General features: G+C 45.3%; 1 protein-coding gene across 7 annotated transcripts; it reads left to right on the top strand.

Moving 5' to 3' along the window:
* The first annotated feature begins 7,842 nt into the window (after nt 1-7,842).
* On the top strand, nt 7,843-13,158 carry LOC111584441 (retrovirus-related Pol polyprotein from transposon 412). 7 transcript variants are annotated; one of them, XM_035940655.2, is made up of 3 exons: nt 7,843-11,932; nt 12,018-12,111; nt 12,833-13,158. In XM_035940655.2, exon 1 carries the CDS (start codon nt 8,042-8,044, stop codon nt 11,648-11,650), a length of 3,609 nt encoding a protein of 1,202 aa, XP_035796548.1. In that variant the 5' UTR covers nt 7,843-8,041; the 3' UTR covers nt 11,651-11,932; nt 12,018-12,111; nt 12,833-13,158. The 7 variants fall into 7 exon arrangements, with proteins under 7 accessions (XP_035796548.1, XP_054869163.1, XP_054869162.1 ...); XM_055013188.1 differs by having other exon boundaries at nt 12,181-12,915; XM_055013187.1 differs by having other exon boundaries at nt 7,843-12,111.
* Nucleotides 13,159-18,570: the final 5,412 nt, after the last annotated feature.

Genomic DNA, 18,570 nt, shown 5'->3' with positions numbered 1-18,570 from the left:
TGATGAAATTTCTGCTGCTGTGCGCAGTGATTTCTGCATTCTTCAGCTTGCCCAGTCCTTTTTCAACAAACATGGTCAAGATTCCACCAAATATCAATATATTAGGCAGAAACTTCGTGAAGTTGGTAGACTTCTACTGACACTGAGAAAAGAATTTTCAATATATAACATTGAAGATGCTGTAAGACCTGCAAATTTTCACTCGGTTATCCAAGCTGTTAAGAACGTTTCAGGGTTTGATGAAGAAAAGCATTACTACAAAACTCCAAGCCTTGCGCTGAAGTTGGGTCACTCACTGCAGAAAATATGTGAAATGATACACTGCAGAGCTCTAATTGCAGGAGACAATGAGCTGAGAAAGTCAACCCAGACTTTTATTTAAATGGTAAAACAGGTAACTATACATCAAAGTGGTCTGAACTTGTCTCACATGCTGCTTTGACCACATTGAATGAGGCTCATTTCAACAAGCCATCTACCTTGCCTTTCACTGAAGATGTCCAACGTTTGCATCGACATCTTGAAAACACAGCGGATATAGCATCTCAGAGGCTAGGCACAAGACCATCATCACAAGTTTATGGGGAGCTCTCCAGAGCAACTTCGGCAAAAGTCATTCTCTTCAACTGAAGACGTGGAGGTGAAGTAGCAAAAATGAAACTTACAAGCTTCCTTGAGAGGGACACAGCTCCCCTACATACGGATGTTGCTGTTGGCCTCACAAAGTTTGAGCAGAAACTCTGTGAGCATTTCAGCAGAGTGGAAATTAGAGGTAAAAGAGGGCGAAAAGTTGCTGTGTTGCTTTCACCGGACATGGTTGAGTCATTGACACTCCTCATTAACAAAAGGAAAGAATGTGGGGTTCCAGAGGAGAACATTTTTTTGTTTGCAAGGCCACACTGTTTGACTCCATACAGAGGACAGGACTGTTTAAGGAATTATGCAAATGAATGTGGTGCTCAGAACCCTGAACTCCTCAGGTCAACACAGTTGCGTAAGCATATTGCAACTTTGTCGCAAGTCCTGAACCTCAAAAACCACGAATTGGACCAAGTTGCAGACTTCCTTGGACATGACATTCGAGTTCATCGAGAATACTACCGACTTCCAGAGGCTACAACCCAGCTGGCTAAAATATCAAAACTCCTGCTTACCATGGAGAAAGGGTTCATTGCAAATCTTCAGGGGAAAACTCTCGAAGAGATTGAAATTGAAGGTATTACTATGAAAAGTTAGGTTTAAAGTGACATTTGATATATTTTGTAGGTTTTGTAAATTGGAAACATTGAGGATATTTAGCAAAACATTACTGAGTTAAATATTACATCTTTAGTGACCACATAACATTAACAACTTCCTGTTCATTAAGCTGAACATTCAACATTGTTCATAATACAGTTTTACCTAAAATTTTAATGTATTCTTTGGTCAATTTTTGTTAGAGCACATTGAGTTCAGTGATTCTGAAGAAAGTGGAGAGAGTGAAGCTGAGGAAGGTGACCAGCCCCCGACACAAGGTCCACAGACAGCTATAGGTAAGTGAGGCTAAATGTGGCAAAAATGACATATTGTATTTCTTGATTATACTTATTGAAGGCACAATATGATCCACTACAAAATTCTACACAGTTGAGACCCTGGGAAAATGGTTATTTTTCTGTTTGTACAATACTCTGAGTGCTCACCTGCAAAAACTACACGTCATATATTAAAACATTGATATACACTGTGCAGGAATGGAGAGAGCCACACAGCCTGTTGGTGGACCTTCAGATGCCTCAGATGGTACGATCCTCCATTTCAATCCAGCAGCATGCTCATATTTGTTTCTTAGCATTTATGCCTGGTAAGGCCAAAGACTGTGGGCATTTATTATTATTTAACTGTTTTTATATTCCATTTACAGACGACTCTGGCCAAGAAGGGACATCTAAAGGTATAACTGAGAATATCATTTGTAAAGTTGTAAGGAAGCATGCATGTATTACCTGTAAGTGACGCAGAAATTAACAGTAGTTAGTAAAACAAGATTACACTAAGATTATGTTTGCTGTTTGTTTTTGAGATAACGAGATGAGAGAACCCAGCAGGAAAATGAAACGACACAATAAACATGGTAAATTTCACAAACAGTATATACTGTACTACAGAATCACTTCCATACATGTATGTAAAAAGGTTATGAGGCTGTCAAAGGTACTATAGACTGTAGTTACAGTCTCTCTTTCTTTACCTACTGCGAAATGGAGGTATCACAATATGCCAGCACAGTGTTATTAGATATATATATATATATATATATATATATATATATATATATATATATATATATATATATATATATATATATATATATATATATATATATATATATAAAAATAAATTGTTTTCAGGCCTATGTGAAGTTTGGATAATAGCTGGACAACTGACAGGGTCATGACACGAATAGAATAGAAGATTTTTATTGTCAATTTCTCTATATATCCAGGACATACAGAGGAACCAAAATACATTTCTGTCTTACCTTTGTGTTAGTATATAATAAAGTAAAATAAAATATTTAACAATCAACCTATGTACAGTGGTGGTAGTGCAAAACAGTGAGAGTTTATTGAGGTGATGGTAGTGCAAATATGGTAGCAGCGATGTACAGTAGTGCAATGGTTCAGTAAGTGAAGACAGATTGTGACATAATGTACAAACAGTGAATCTACGAGTCTGTATGTGCAAAATGGACGTGTTACAGTCCAGGGGCAGGGGACAGAGGGGGAAGGTAGTGAGCAGAGTTCAGCTTCCTGATGGCCTGGTGGATGAAGCTGTTCAACAGTCTGGTGGAGTGGGTCTGAATTCTCTGGTACCTTTCTCCTGAAGGCAGTAGACTGAATAGGGAGTGTGAAGAGTGAGATGTGTCACCGGCAACGCTGATGGGTCGGCGGATGAGGCGGGTGTTGAAAACGTCTGAGGACTGGAGACCGATGATCTTGCTGGCTGCATTCATCATGTGTTGCAGGGTCTTTCAGCAGGAGGCAGTGCATCCTCCATCCTAAACAGTGAGGCAGTCAGTGGGGACACTCTAATTGGTGCCCTGGTAGAAGGAGCACATGACGGGGGTGGGACTCGTGCTATCCTCAGTTTGCTGAGGAAGTAGAGGCGTGTTTGTGCCTTCTTCATCAGAGATTAAGATTATACTGTAAAACAAGTGGTTGGTTTTAGTCACTGAAGTTCAAGGTAGATATAACAGTGGGTCAAACAAATGAGAATCTGCTTATTACTTGCACTGCAGTAGGGTTGAATGGCAGTTAAATACTTTAATGCTTTTTAGGGGTCAGAATATTATCATCAACACCTAGCTTCAGTTATTCAGTCCTTTTCAAGATATATGACCAATAAATGCATTGTGATTTGCTGAAATACATACAGGAAAGATGAAATGCATTTTGGAAAAATGAATTTTGTTACTTTCTGTGGCGCTCTTAACCTGAAAACCTTTTAGAAGTCAAAACTCTGACAATGGCTTAATGCCAGAGTATAAATGGAGCAGTGCTGGAACAGAGTGCAGAGGCTAGTTGGACCATGATAAAGATTAAATTCCCTTAAATATGACTAGTTCTCCTTCTCAGGAAACTGGAATTACAAATAAAGGCCAGTAAATTTCAGTAGTTAAACTAAATAAAGGTCAGTCACTATTTATCCTTAACCCAAGAAAGGGATCAGGCTATAGGTTGGGAAAGCTAAATTTAACAGAGTTAGCTTATTAGAGTCGGACAACCTGTTCTTCTGTTTGATGTAAACCTTACAAACAACTGCAAAAACTGTATGGATAATCAGTATTCCTATGTTTTTAAGTATTTGGCTCTCACGTCAAACTCCACTGTGGTTGGATGGTCACTTTCTGCCACTAGTTTGGCTCCACCACAAAATGTCATGTACAAACCACGAAAATGGTCTGTGTGTCGGTTTTCAAAGCTTTCATTTTTTCAGAGGGCACTTTACATCTTATTGGGATAAATTATAATACCTTTTGAAGCTTGTAAAGGCGCAAAGAGCAGTAGCTTTACACATTGTAAATTTGTTAATGCTTGGCATATTGTGATACCTCCATTTCGCAGTAGGTAAAGAAAGAGAGACAGTAACTACAGTCTATAGTACCTTTGACAGCCTCATAACCTTTTTACATACATGTATGGAAGTGATTCTGTACTACAGTATATACTGTGTGTGAGATTTACCATGTTTATTGTGTCGTTTCATTTCCCTGCTGGGTTCTCTCATCTCGTCATCTGACAAACAAACAGCAAACATAATCCTAGTATAATCTTGTTTTACTAACTACTGTTAATTTCTGCGTCACTTACAGGTAATACATGTGTAGCAGGATGAATGCTGCACTCTCCTTGGGTTGGCTGTGTTATGCTCCTGTGACATAATGACCGTGCCTTGCTTTGACCAATCATGACACGAGGATGCACTATAAAGCTGGGCAAGGGTTACTCACTGTTCTCTTGCTGCAACGTCAGGGGCACGCCCCGCTTCCCGTTTGCCTCGCTTCCCGTTTGCCTCACTTCCTGTTTACCATTGCTAACAGGTATGGTAGCAGTTGCTGCATTGTTTGCCCTTGCTTTAAGGCTGTGTTCATGTCTAGTGGTTATAGAGGCTGTTTATTTTTATAGGGTCACTGTTGGGTGTCCATAGCCAGAGAGCTGAGCCGCTCGCTGGCTGCTGTATGTCCAGTTCGAGCCGTGAGCCGCTCGCGAGCCGTTACTGGTAGGTTTCCTTTGCTTGCGACCCCATAATGTGTTTATGTTGCATGTGTGTAACAGCTTGTCATTTTAGGCTGTTACCGTGGCTGCCGGTTGCTCCCCGTTCCCTTGTGGTGGACAAAATTTACTGATTGGTGGGCTGCCGTTTGTCTGGAGCTGTGCTGGCTACACGGGGTCCCAACCGTAGGAGACGCTGCTGCTGCTTTGCCTCCGTGGGTTTGTCTCGCAGACGTAGGTCTGTGTTGCCGAACGCTTGCCGGTCGGCTTCGTCTTCTTCCAGTCTGTTATCTGCTCTTGCGTTGGCGCTGTGGGTGTCGGGCTGCTCCCAGCTTGTCTCTGTGGCTGCTGACCAACCGTTGTACATACTGCTTCTTCTAACGTCCAGAGTGCATGTGTGAAAATAGGGTTTAATTTTCTTTCTTTTCCCCTTGTTTCTTTTGAGTATTTACTGCAGTCACGTGGCTATTTGTGTTTGTTAGGTATTTTCTTTGTCTGATTTTAGGATTTGTGTCACGTGACTGCACTTGATTAGTCATTTTGTATGCAGTGGGTTTTGTTTAAGTATAAGTTAATGTTCATTCATTCAGTTAATTGAATCTTTCAGTTTTGCTAAATTTGTTTTTTTATTATGTTAAGTAGTTTTCTGAAGTGTTGGTAATTGTCCTTTTGTCAACTGATTTATGGAACCCTGTTAATAACTGTTCCCTTTCCTTTGTGGTTTGCAGAAGCTGTGGGCCTCCGGTGGTGGGGACTGGTGTCTTCGGGTGGTGGGAACCCCTTCCTGTGTGGTGCGCTGCTCATCCCCTGGTTGTTTTTTTTTTTTTATTTCTTCACTCAGGTGTGTGTGTGTGTGTGTGTGTGTGTGTGTGTGTGTGTGTGTGTGTGTGTGTGTGTGTGTGTGTGTGTGTGTGTGTGTGTGTGTGTGCGCGCGCGCGTGTGCATGTTCACGTGTGAGTGGGGTGATTTCTCCTGGGCTCCCTTGTGATGCCCGTTGGCCCAAACCTCCACCAGAGAGCCCCCAGCTCTGATTAGTCCCCAAACCCGTCATTTAACAATCTCGTGTGAATGGTTGTTTTTTTTTTTCTTTTATTGGTTTTAAACTGAGTATTTTTAGTATTAAATAAAATTTGTATTTTTTGCCTGCACTGGAATCATGTCTCCTGCCTCATCAGTGGAACGAACCTGAGTTGCCCTTCTCGTTAGTGGTGGTTATAATTCCCTGGGTGAAAGTCCCAGGGTGGCGTTGTCTGGCCGGTGTCTACATTCAGTAATTGTAGCACGTTAGTCTATCCTCGACCCCTCCGCTCGCCACAATCTGGCGTTGTCGGCAGGATCTACTTGTTGGAGGCAGATACATGTGTTCCATTTTGGGTTTTATTTTTTTGATGTTGTAGGTGTTTGCTTTTTTTTTTTTCCATTTTCTCGTGTTTTTTTTTTTTACTGTGTGTATGTTGTCTTGGATTTTGTTTTGAGGCAAAGCAGTAGCAGGTTTCCCATGGATGCTCAGTGTTACTAGGTGAGGACCTGACCTTTGTTTTTAGGTGTACGTGCTGTTTGCTCACTCACTCACCTATTCTGGTTTTGGTGTCTCTTCACTGGTCAAGGTGTAACTATGGAGGGAGAGTTACAAGAGTTGAGGGATTTAGTTGCACAATTAAGAGCAGATAACGAGAGGCTGCGACAGGAACAGGCTGCGGCCGTGCCTGGTCCGAGTGTCGGGCCTTCCACTTCTGCTGCGCCCCCTACTGCTCCTCCCACAGTTAGTGCCCCTTTAACAGAGAGGTTTGTGTTTGTGCCACGTGATCGAAAATGTCCCATGTTTAAGGGAAAAATAGGTAAAGGATTAGCTGAGTGGATCGAAGAGTACAGGCGTGCATGAGGGTGCGTCATTTGTCCTTATCGGATCAGGCATTTTTTATGTTTGACCATCTTGAGGGAGAGGCACGGGAGGAAATCAAATTCCGTCCTAGTGCAGAACGGGGAGACCCAGCCAAAATAATTTCTGTGCTGCAAGAGCTTTATGGTTGCTCTGATTCTTATGTAGCCCTACAGGAGGCTTTCTTTTCCAGACGACAGCAAGAGGGAGAGACCCTGCTCGAGTTCTCCCTTGCATTAATGAGTCTTATGGCGTCAGTTAAACAGCGTGCACCTGGTGACATGCCCAATGCAGAGGGCTTGCTGCGTGACCAATTTGTTGAGCACGTCATTGATAGTTCCCTTCGTCGGGAGTTGAAACAATTTGTGCGCAGGCAGCCTACTGCTACTTTGCTTGAGGTTCGGGGCGAGGCAATTAGGTGGGAGCGTGAGGGTTTGCCAGGAGGAGTTAGAGGTCGAAGTCATTCTGTCCCCTCAGTTCTGGGCCTCCAGTATGGAGTTAAAAGTGGTCCTCAGGTGGTAGCTAGTCCATCTCAGGTGTCCGAACTAAGTGAGATGAGGGAGATGCTTAGACTCCAGCAGGAGCAGCTCAACCAACTTACTCAAAGCATTTCCCGCTTGCAGAGCTCTCATCAGCGTAGTCGCCCCTCTCATCGTGGCCCGGTCATTTGTAGAAGATGTCAGCAGCCTGGTCATTTTGCTAGGGAGTGTGATGGTGTGCGTATAGCCCCTCGCACTGAGCCTTCCTTGCCTGCACAACAGTTCAGCCGGCAGTCTCAGGCTAATCAGCCTTCGGAAAACTAGCGCCCGCCGAATTGCAGAGCCACAGTTCGGGGGGTGCAGCCATTGGCTCGACAGTTATTTTCAGTGATTCTGATGAAGTTAGTAACCTTGTGTCCTCTTGTCCCCATTTAGGTGTGAACATGGGTGGAGTTAGCGTTCCTTGCTTGGTGGATACTGGTTCCATGGTGTCCACCGTAACGGAGAGCTTTTTCCGCCAACATTTTGAGCCTTGGGGTCAAGAAAAGCTTCAGTCTTGTCACTGGCTTCAGCTCAGGGCAGCTAACGGGTTGGCCATTCCTTACATCGGCTATTTGGAGCTTGAAATTGGGCTGTGTGGGAAGTTAATGCCACAATGTGGTGTTTTGGTGGTCAAGGATCCTCCTGGTGGTGTGTCTGCTCAGGTCCCTGGTGTGCTAGGTATGAATGTCATACGTAAATGTTATCATGAGCTTTTTGGGAAGCATGGCCTGGCTTTGTTTGACTTGCCATCAGTATGTGAGGCTCCTGGAACAGTTGTGGAGGCCCTGCAAACGTGCCACCAAGCCAGCGTGCAGGCCCCTCAGCATAACTTTGGTAAGGTTAAGGTGCGGGGCAGGAAGGCTTGGCGGATCCCTGGTGGCGTGATGCAAATCGTTGCGGCTACCTGCTCAGAGCAATACTCAGGCAATACTGTATCGTTTGAGCCCTTGGACTCTGGCCTACCTGCTGGACTACTTGCCTCTCCTGCCTTGGTTCGAGTGACAAGGGGCACTGCCTACATTCCCATTGTGAATGTAGGATCTACTGATGTGTTGCTTTATCCTCGTACAGTTGTGGGCAGTTTGGACGAGGTAAATGTTGTGAGCCTTCCTGCTGGGGTCACTGAGGTGCCGTTTGGTCTGGCCACAGTGGCGTCCCAATCCGTTTATACTTCCGTGCCGGAGCAAATAGCGACCATGGATCTGTCTTCCTTGCCTGCTGGAGAGCAGGGTCAGGTACGGGCCCTTCTAACAAAGTATGCTTCTGTCTTTGCAGCTCATGAGGGGGACCTTGGTTGTACCAACCTGATCGCCCATGATATTCCCCTCTTGGATGACACTCCTGTTCGGCAGCGCTACCGACGCATTTCTCCATCTGACTATGAGCTTGCGAAAGAGCATATCCACCAGTTGTTTGAAGCACAAGTGATTAGAGAGAGTAGCAGTCCTTACGCATCTCCTATTGTGCTGGTTAAAAAGAAAGATGGTAGTCTCCGCATGTGTGTTGACTACCGGCAACTAAACAGCAAAACTAGGAAAGACGCGTTTCCTCTTCCTCGCATTGAGGAGTCCCTTGATGCCTTAACAGGTGCTCGCTGGTTCTCCACTATGGATCTTGCCAGCGGTTACAATCAGGTTCCAGTCGTAGAGGCAGATCGACCTAAAACGGCCTTCTGCACTCCGTTTGGCCTCTTCGAATGGAATCGTATGCCTTTTGGCCTTTGCAATGCCCCAAGCACCTTCCAGCGGTTGATGCAACGGATTTTCGGTGATCAGCAATGCCAGTCATTGCTGTTGTACCTTGATGACATTGTGGTTTTCTCTTCCACCGTTGCTCAGCACCTGGACAGATTGGAGGTGGTGCTCAGGCGGCTACAACAAGAAGGCCTCAAAGCTAAACTCACAAAGTGTGCCTTTTTCCAGCGGGAGGTGCATTATTTGGGCCATGTGACCTCTGACCAAGGTGTTGCTACAGACCCTAGTAAGGTGGAGGTGGTGGCAAACTGGCAGCCTCCAACTACCATTTCTGAACTGCGGTCATTTCTCGGCTTTGCGAGTTACTACCGCAGGTTTGTGGAAGGTTTTGCTAAATTGGCTGCCCCTCTACACAGGCTGGTGGCAGAGTTGGGTGGCTCCAAGTCTGGGAAGAGATTAAAGCATGTACTTGCTGAGAAGTGGTCCGATGAACGTCAGCAGAGCTTTGAGGCACTGAAGACCAAACTCACCACCGCACCTGTGCTGGCTTATGCCGATTTCTCCCTCCCTTTCATTCTTGAGGTTGACGCAAGTCATGGTGGCCTGGGAGCAGTGCTGTCACAGGAGCAGGGTGGCAAGGTGAGGCCTATTGCTTATGCAAGCAGAGGTCTGTGGCCCACTGAGCGCAATATGGACAACTACAGCTCCATGAAGTTGGAGTTTTTGGCACTCAAGTGGGCCATGACTGAAAAATTCAGGGAGTATCTGCTTGGTCATAAGTGTGTTGTCTATACGGACAACAATCCACTTAGCCACTTGTCATCTGCTAGGCTTGGCGCCATGGAACAACGCTGGGCAGCCCAGCTTGCACTTTTCAATTTTGATATTCGGTATCGCTCAGGGAGGGTTAACAGGAACGCTGATGCGTTGTCCCACCAGCATCCTTCTGATGCACCAGACATGAAAGCTATGCTCCCTGGCACATCACTTCCTGAACCCTTGCAGCAAGCCCTGCGGTTGGAGGAGGCTGATGCGACTCAAGCTGCAATCGCAGCTTTGCCTCATTATGCCCCTTCTAACCTCTGTCAACTTCAGCAGGCTGATCCTGTTATACAGGAAGTGTCGGTGTTCTGGACACAGAAGCGGCGTCCGAGCCACACAGAGCACCAACAGCTTTCTCCGCGTGCCTTGGCTCTCCTCCGCCAATGGGACCGCTTGGTGGAGAAGAGTGGAATCTTTTATCGGCAGGTCTATCGTCCTGATGGTGCTGCAGCAATTTTGCAGTTGCTCTTGCCAGCTGCGTTAAAAGAGGAGGTGCTAACTGAAGTTCACCAGAGGCATGGCCACCAAGGTGTTGAGAGGACCTTGGAGCTGCTACGGCAGCGGTGTTATTGGCCAGGCATGTCCTCTGATGTGGCACAGTGGTGCCAGTCTTGTGAGAGGTGCCAGGTTGCCAAAAACACACAGCCAGCTGCTCGCAGCTTCATGGGGCATTTGCTGGCCTCTCGGCCAAATGAAATCCTCGCCATGGACTTCACTGTGTTAGAACCCACTCGTACAGGGATTGAGAACGTCCTCGTCATGACGGATGTTTTCAGTAAGTATACACTGGCCATTCCCACCCGCGACCAACGAGCCCCCACTGTGGCTCAGGTCTTGGTTACAGAATGGTTTTGTAAGTTTGGTGTCCCGGCCCGCATACATTCTGACCAGGGCCGCAATTTTGAAAGCAGTCTGATTCAGCAGCTGTGTAGCCTTTATGGCATTGAAAAATCTCGCACCACCCCGTACCATCCGGCTGGCAATGGGCAGTGTGAACGGTTTAATCGAACCCTCCATAACCTGCTGCGTACCCTGCCTGTCTCTCAAAAGCGGGACTGGCACTCCTGTCTGCCCCAACTCCTGTTCCCTTACAATACTACACCCCATCAGTCAACTGGTGAATCGCCATTCTTTTTAATGTTTGGCCAGGAGCCCCGTCTCCCAGTCGACTTTCTGTTGGGTCGTGTTCAGGATCCTGTTGGTGGTGATGTCACAGAGTGGATTCAGGAGCACCAGACTCGCTTACAGATTGCCTTTGAGAGCGCCCAAGGGAGGCTGAGGGTTGCAGCAGAGCGCCGAAGAAACAATCATGATCAGCATGTTCAAGCTGCTCCACTGCAGGAGGGCCAGTGGGTGTTGTTGCGGGACTTCAGTGTGAAGGGGCGTAACAAGATTCAGGACCTGTGGGGCTCCGTAGTGTATACGGTCTTAAAAGCACCAAAAGATAGGGGCTCTGTGTACACCATTGCCCCTACAGGCGACCAGTCCAAGGTCAAACATGTCCATTGTACACTCTTGAAGGCAGTGGCTGGTGCGGGTGCTTCCGATTGTGCTGCTGCTCCTCTTTCACCCTGTCCTGACCAAGAAGAGGTGGAGGATGAACTCGTACACGATGGGGACTTGCTGGTTGTGAGGCATGACATCCCTCATGCAGCTCCTGGTCAGATGGTTGCTGTGACCCAAACCACCCCTCGGTTGCTGCTCCCACAGGCTGACCCCGTTCTCCCTGGGCAGGGTCCTTTAGTGACTCCGTCCTCTGCAACAGCAGATTTGCCTCCTGCCCCAGCAGTAGGACCATCAGCCTCTCGCCCTGATACCAGTGCAAGGCCAGTAAGACGGACCACACCGTCAACTGCTGGTCAGCACTCCAATGTTTATCACCTTCCTAGGTCGGTGGGACCACCGGCAGACGGGGCTGCAAATGCTTCTGGACTGGTGTCCAATGCAGTGGTTGCTGTTTTTAGACCTTGGGACTAGTATGGGGACACTTGGGCTCAACTGATTCATCGTCGGGGCGACGATGCAGAAAGCGGGGGTGGATTGTAGCAGGATGAATGCTGCACTCTCCTTGGGTTGGCTGTGTTATGCTCCTGTGACATAATGACCGTGCCTTGCTTTGACCAATCATGACACGAGGATGCACTATAAAGCTGGGCAAGGGTTACTCACTGTTCTCTTGCTGCAACGTCAGGGGCACGCCCCGCTTCCCGTTTGCCTCGCTTCCCGTTTGCCTCACTTCCTGTTTACCATTGCTAACAGGTATGGTAGCAGTTGCTGCATTGTTTGCCCTTGCTTTAAGGCTGTGTTCATGTCTAGTGGTTATAGAGGCTGTTTATTTTTATAGGGTCACTGTTGGGTGTCCATAGCCAGAGAGCTGAGCCGCTCGCTGGCTGCTGTATGTCCAGTTCGAGCCGTGAGCCGCTCGCGAGCCGTTACTGGTAGGTTTCCTTTGCTTGCGACCCCATAATGTGTTTATGTTGCATGTGTGTAACAGCTTGTCATTTTAGGCTGTTATCGTGGCTGCCGGTTGCTCCCCGTTCCCTTGTGGTGGACAAAATTTACTGATTGGTGGGCTGCCGTTTGTCTGGAGCTGTGCTGGCTACACGGGGTCCCAACCGTAGGAGACGCTGCTGCTGCTTTGCCTCCGTGGGTTTGTCTCGCAGACGTGGGTCTGTGTTGCCGAACGCTTGCCGGTCGGCTTCGTCTTCTTCCAGTCTGTTATCTGCTCTTGCGTTGGCGCTGTGGGTGTCGGGCTGCTCCCAGCTTGTCTCTGTGGCTGCTGACCAACCGTTGTACATACTGCTTCTTCTAACGTCCAGAGTGCATGTGTGAAAATAGGGTTTAATTTTCTTTCTTTTCCCCTTGTTTCTTTTGAGTATTTACTGCAGTCACGTGGCTATTTGTGTTTGTTAGGTATTTTCTTTGTCTGATTTTAGGATTTGTGTCACGTGACTGCACTTGATTAGTCATTTTGTATGCAGTGGGTTTTGTTTAAGTATAAGTTAATGTTCATTCATTCAGTTAATTGAATCTTTCAGTTTTGCTAAATTTGTTTTTTTTTTATGTTAAGTAGTTTTCTGAAGTGTCGGTAATTGTCCTTTTGTCAACTGATTTATGGAACCCTGTTAATAACTGTTCCCTTTCCTTTGTGGTTTGCAGAAGCTGTGGGCCTCCGGTGGTGGGAACCCCTTCCTGTGTGGTGCGCTGCTCATCCCCTGGTTGTTTTTTTTTTTTTATTTCTTCACTCAGGTGTGTGTGTGTGTGTGCGCGCGCGTGCATGTTCACGTGTGAGTGGGGTGATTTCTCCTGGGCTCCCTTGTGATGCCCGTTGGCCCAAACCTCCACCAGAGAGCCCCCAGCTCTGATTAGTCCCCAAACCCGTCATTTAACAATCTCGTGTGAATGGTTGTTTTTTTTCTTTTATTGGTTTTAAACTGAGTATTTTTAGTATTAAATAAAATTTGTATTTTTTGCCTGCACTGGAATCATGTCTCCTGCCTCATCAGTGGAACGAACCTGAGTTGCCCTTCTCGTTAGTGGTGGTTATAATTCCCTGGGTGAAAGTCCCAGGGTGGCGTTGTCTGGCCGGTGTCTACATTCAGTAATTGTAGCACGTTAGTCTATCCTCGACCCCTCCGCTCGCCACACATGCATGCTTCCTTACAACTTTACAAATGATATTCTCAGTTATACCTTTAGATGTCCCTTCTTGGCCAGAGTCGTCTGTAAATGGAATATAAAAACAGTTAAATAATAATAAATGCCCACAGTCTTTGGCACCAGGCATAAATGCTAAGAAACAAATATGATGAGCATGCTGCTGGATTGAAATGGAGGATCGTACCATCTGAGGCATCTGAAGGTCCACCAACAGGCTGTGTGGCTCTCTCCATTCCTGCACAGTGTATATCAATGTTTAGCATGGGGCAGGTATCACATGCAAAATGGGACAAAAACAAAGACCATTTCCTCATCAGAGTAGAAACCAGTCAGTGTGTGTGTGTCTGAGGAAGGCTTGTAAGATTTGAAATCAGTCAAAAAATGTTGGAGACACACAAAAGAACCAAAGATTCATTGCTTTTTTTATTTCATTCAAAACAATTCAATCACTTCTAACACAGTGACAACTGGCATCAAAGCAGCAGAGATATAATTAATTGCACAGGTGTGTCTTTGAAAATGATCTTCCTGTGTAAGATTTGTCTAACCTTTTCTTATGTCCTCTCACAGAGACACATCATCCGTTCAACAATGGAGATTTGTGTGCAGGCACATTTTTGCTATTTTTGCTAATACATCTGCAAATCCACCTGAGTGAAGTGAAGGCTGCTTGACTTTTTACGTTTGCACACATAACATGGGGCTTTCTTTTGACAGCAAAGCCATCAGTCGGCTCTAATGGGACTAAAAGCAGTAAATTGCAGTCAGTTCTATGACAGACAAGAGGAGTGTGTCCCCCTCTAGTGATGATGTAACGACACTGCACCTCAAAACTTGAAATCAGATCTACAGGGGTGGGAAAAAGGCATTTATTCATTCACTGTCAATTAAGACCAGCAAGGCTTGTGCTCCAATTGGATGCAAGCCAATCTGGGTTAAGAGAAATTACTGCAACACAATAGCAGAGTTATGCTTTCAAGGTACACAATATTCACAGACTTGTTCATGGAAAATACTTCACATCCTTATCACATGCTGGTTTGTTGTCTTACCTTAGGTTTTATCTGAGAATCCCTGTCACAGTCTAAGACAATCTAAGTCTTTATGAAGGTTATGTTTCTGAGACACCGTGAGAAAAATGCTGGTTCAGCAGTGTGGTCACTTAAGGTTGCAGGTGGTGTGTTATACTGCAGTGATTCTAATATCCCACTGTTTTAGTGTAGAAGAACTCCTGTTTGTAATGAAAGTGATTATTTTGTGCAACTTGAAAGTAGTAAAATACATGTTTCTGCTTACCATTATCACACCAGTCAGTGTTCCAGGAGTTGACACAGAGCCAGTAGGAAACACCATCCTCCTCTCCCCAGCCCAGGATCTTGATGGCGTGTCTACCCACAGCAGAGCCTGAAACATGCTGATACACACCTGGAGACGGGAAGAGGACGCAAGAAACACAAGTGGGAACCACGAGGTCCCAAGCAACACTGTACACAATCACTGAGCACAATATGCAGTTAGGGTTCACCCTGTACTCAATATTCAGTGTAATGCGTGTTTGCATTACATCTCTTACTGCTGCATGTGTTCTTGCCAGACTTGTACAATACAAAGTCTTCATAGACTTTAAATGCTCCCTCTACTGGGTCGTTCTTGTATATCTCAGTCTGAATCTGGATCACATTTGATAATGTGATAATGCCCGAGGGCCAAGCTGTGGAGGACTAAAAGTGCCAAAAACAAATAAATAAATACATCATTAAATAATTAAATGTCATTAATTAAAATTGAAACCAAATATGTCACTAATTAATTAAAATTGGAATTAAATACATAAATGTGTTATTAAATATGTCATTAATTCATAAAATACCAATTCATTTTAAGTAAAAAAAACATATATTATTATTTCACTATTTAATTAATTATTTCATGGTCCTTGTGTTGCAGTGGATCATGAATTTATTTTATCTGTCAACCTCGCCCGTCAAAGTCGGTGGGCGGGACTAACTCGAATCTAGTCTAATCCACTGCTTTTGTCTGCCTTGAAACCGGAAGTAGAAGAAGAAGTCTTTCTAAACATGGCGGCTGTGTTGAGGGAGGATCGCTGTGCAGAGTATGTGGAAGCAGGACCTGGTGACCCCGAGCATGTAGCGTGTAAAGCAGAGGAATTTATTGAAGTTGTTGGAGTTATTTCCGCACTTTGCGACCAAGATGTGGACCGTAGAGTGACTGCAAATTTAGAAGAAGCACTCCGCCGCTTTTCTGGTACCAGGGCGCAACAGGAGCACACACAGGGACCAGGTCGTTTGGCGTTTGACATACCGAGGGAAGTTCTGGAACATCACATTCTTTGTGGATTACCAGCCTGTCAAATTGCAGCGATGCTCGGAGTGTCGAGGGCTTTTCCTTTAGGACCTACTCGGCGCGGCACGGCTCCGCTCGTCTTTGTTTAGCCGCGATTCCACAAGCATCTACTCGGCACGGTACGGCTCGTCTCATCTTTGTTTATTTTTAGCACCTTCTCGGCTGAGGTTCCCAGCGAGCTGAGATGAGCCGATAATGTGGCGTTTACATAGTGCAGGCCACTGATTGGACAGGGAGTGACGACACACAGAGCAACTCCAGCACGAAAACAAAACCCTGCATTAAAAACCAACTGTAAACAGCGACGGTGTGCATTGCTCTTCACGGAACTCTCTGTTCTTCATAATTTTAATATGACAGCCAGACCTGTACCCTGGGTGAATGAAGAGGTCGAGACTTTTCTGTCTATGGTGGCGGACCAAAGAATACAGAGGAAGCTGGACGGAGAAAGTTTATCAGGAGGCCTCTGAGCGGATGGCTGCCCACGTATACAGTAGACCGTATATAAAGAGGACAGAAGCAGTGTAAGGAGAAGCTGAAAAAGCTCAAAAGTGACTATCGGTCCACCAAGGACCACAACGGCCGGCGTGGGTCAACCAGGAGGTGTTGGAAGAGGTTTAATGGAAGCTATTTAATGGCACTGAACCGCCAGCAACAGGAGGGAGACTCAGCCGCTGCATGTTGGAGACGTTCGAGGACGGTGAGTGTTTTGTGACTTCAAGAAACTTATACATCATTTATCCAATTGGTGGTGTAATGGATAGATAATGAATGACCTAGTCAAAAGGATTAAAAACATGTTTAAAAATAGTGATTAATAGTACAAAGGATTAAAAATACATTTAAAAATAGAAACAATCTTAAAATAAGAATTATGTGTTAGGAGAGAGTTTAAGTTCATTTAAAAGATACTTTAAAATCGTATTTAAAACATAAATATTGTATTGTTTATTTGTTCTGGTGAGTAGAAGAGAAGTGAATCCAACTCTGTGATTGATTAGTTGTGTCTAGGTTTCGCTGTCGTGCACTTCCTGTTTTGGTCTGTAGGGGGAGCTTGTTGCCTGCGGCTTTTCATTGTACTTTTGGATGAAAGCTAGCAACAACAGCGTGTTTCTTCTTTCATTCACTTCCCCCTTTACAGGTAAAAATATAAAGTTGTAATGTATATATAAAGTTGTAAGTTGACATTTAAACTGTTGTTATTAAGATGTGTTTGTTATGCACTAAATTCATTATACTTTTGGATGAAAGCTAGCAACAACAGCGTGTTTCTTCTTTCATTCACTTCCCCCCTTTACAGCATGCTGTACAGGGGTGTAACATTTGGAGGCACCGCTGGGATGTGTGTTGCCAGGACCAGCTTCTACCCCTGTTAGATGCCCCAGAGCACTACACAGCCCTCCCAAAAACCAGCCAGTGTTGAGATGAAGGAGGTAGATCGACGGCAGCAGGACGTTTGCAGTCTGAGGAGAGTGTATGCAATCTGAGGTATTCCTACATACCAGGAGCGCAGCTAACTACCCTCAACGGCTAAAACTACCACTTCACGTCGTTTACATCCAAGTATCTCTGCTGGAAAATGGATTCATCAGAAATGGAGAAGTTGCAGCTTGAAATAATTGGAGATTTGTGCCTGCTTTCTAGAGCCATTTTAGTGGAAATATGTGACTTTTTACTCATTCCACCGGGCCCAGGACAAAGAGGTGAGACTGCCCAGTATCAGCAAAGATTTGCTCCACAGCGCAACTACCCACCACCAAACCGTGGACACATGAGGAGATGTTTTGGCTGCAGACAGCGTGGGACTGAGGACTACTGCAACCACTGTTTCAGGTGTGGCAGCAGCGAGCATTTCTCGGCTGGATGTCGAGCTAGAGGACAGAGACATTTTGCAGGTGACCCTTTAAACGAGGAAAGGTCATTCGCGAGGGACAGGGAGTCACACAGAATGGTCCCAGCTCTGTGCTCACTGTGGACAGAAGAGTGATGTGATAAGACTGAAGCAATGCTCATCATGTAAAAAAGAGCTTTATTGTTCAAAGTCATGTCAAGTTAACAACTGGACTGTGCACAGAGAAAAATGTAAAATACCTGCATGTATGACTACACACACTCACTCAAGAAGAGAAAAACAAACAAATGTGGCTCCACTGGTAGGACAAAAACACATAATCCACTGCTACATTCAAGGTGAGAGGGTTCAAGCTTTGTGGGACTCTGGTTCTCAAGTGACAATAATTGATGAACAGTGGAAATATGAACATTTACAGGACACAAGACTGAGAGACATTTCTGAAATTTTGGAGAGTGCAGAGACACTAGACATAGTGGCAGCAAATGGTGAAAACATGCCATATGCAGGTTGGGTGGAGGTTACTTTCAGATTGGCCCCAGAAGAAGCACCCACCACCGAAGTTATTGTTCCAACACTTGTCATGAAGGGAAACAAGTTGTTTTGTCCCATTATTGGCTCAAATGTTATTGATCTCATCATAGACAGTGAAGCAGGACACTCCAATCCAACTGAGAGAGAACGCCTCAGTCACACAGTGAGAGCAGCATTCCCTGACCTCAAACCAAGTCAAGCACAAGCCTTCGTTGAACAAGTAAGAGTTGAACATAATAGAGAGTATGTTGTGAAGACAAAAAAAGAAATAATCAACGTACCCAAACACACATCTGTAAAAGTCGAGTGCTTTATTAATATGTCTTCACCACCTGAAGATTTGACTCTCATCTTTGAGCCAGATGTGAATCCCCGTTGGACTGAAGGGCTTCAATTCTGTGACACTCTTGTAACAGTGGCAAAAGATAATAAGCCATTAATTACTGTCAGTGTGCAGAACCCCACAGATCATGACATTGTATTGGCA

This window comes from Amphiprion ocellaris, chromosome 8 (assembly GCF_022539595.1).
Source record: "Amphiprion ocellaris isolate individual 3 ecotype Okinawa chromosome 8, ASM2253959v1, whole genome shotgun sequence".
NCBI classification, from domain to species: Eukaryota; Metazoa; Chordata; class Actinopteri; family Pomacentridae; genus Amphiprion; species Amphiprion ocellaris.
This window is presented reverse-complemented; position numbering and strand designations above follow the sequence as displayed.

Bases quoted from the DNA above. Each gene is read 5' to 3' on its own strand.
- LOC111584441 (XM_035940655.2), top strand. From the start codon at position 8,042: ATGCAAATCGTTGCGGCTACCTGCTCAGAGCAATACTCAGGCAATACT.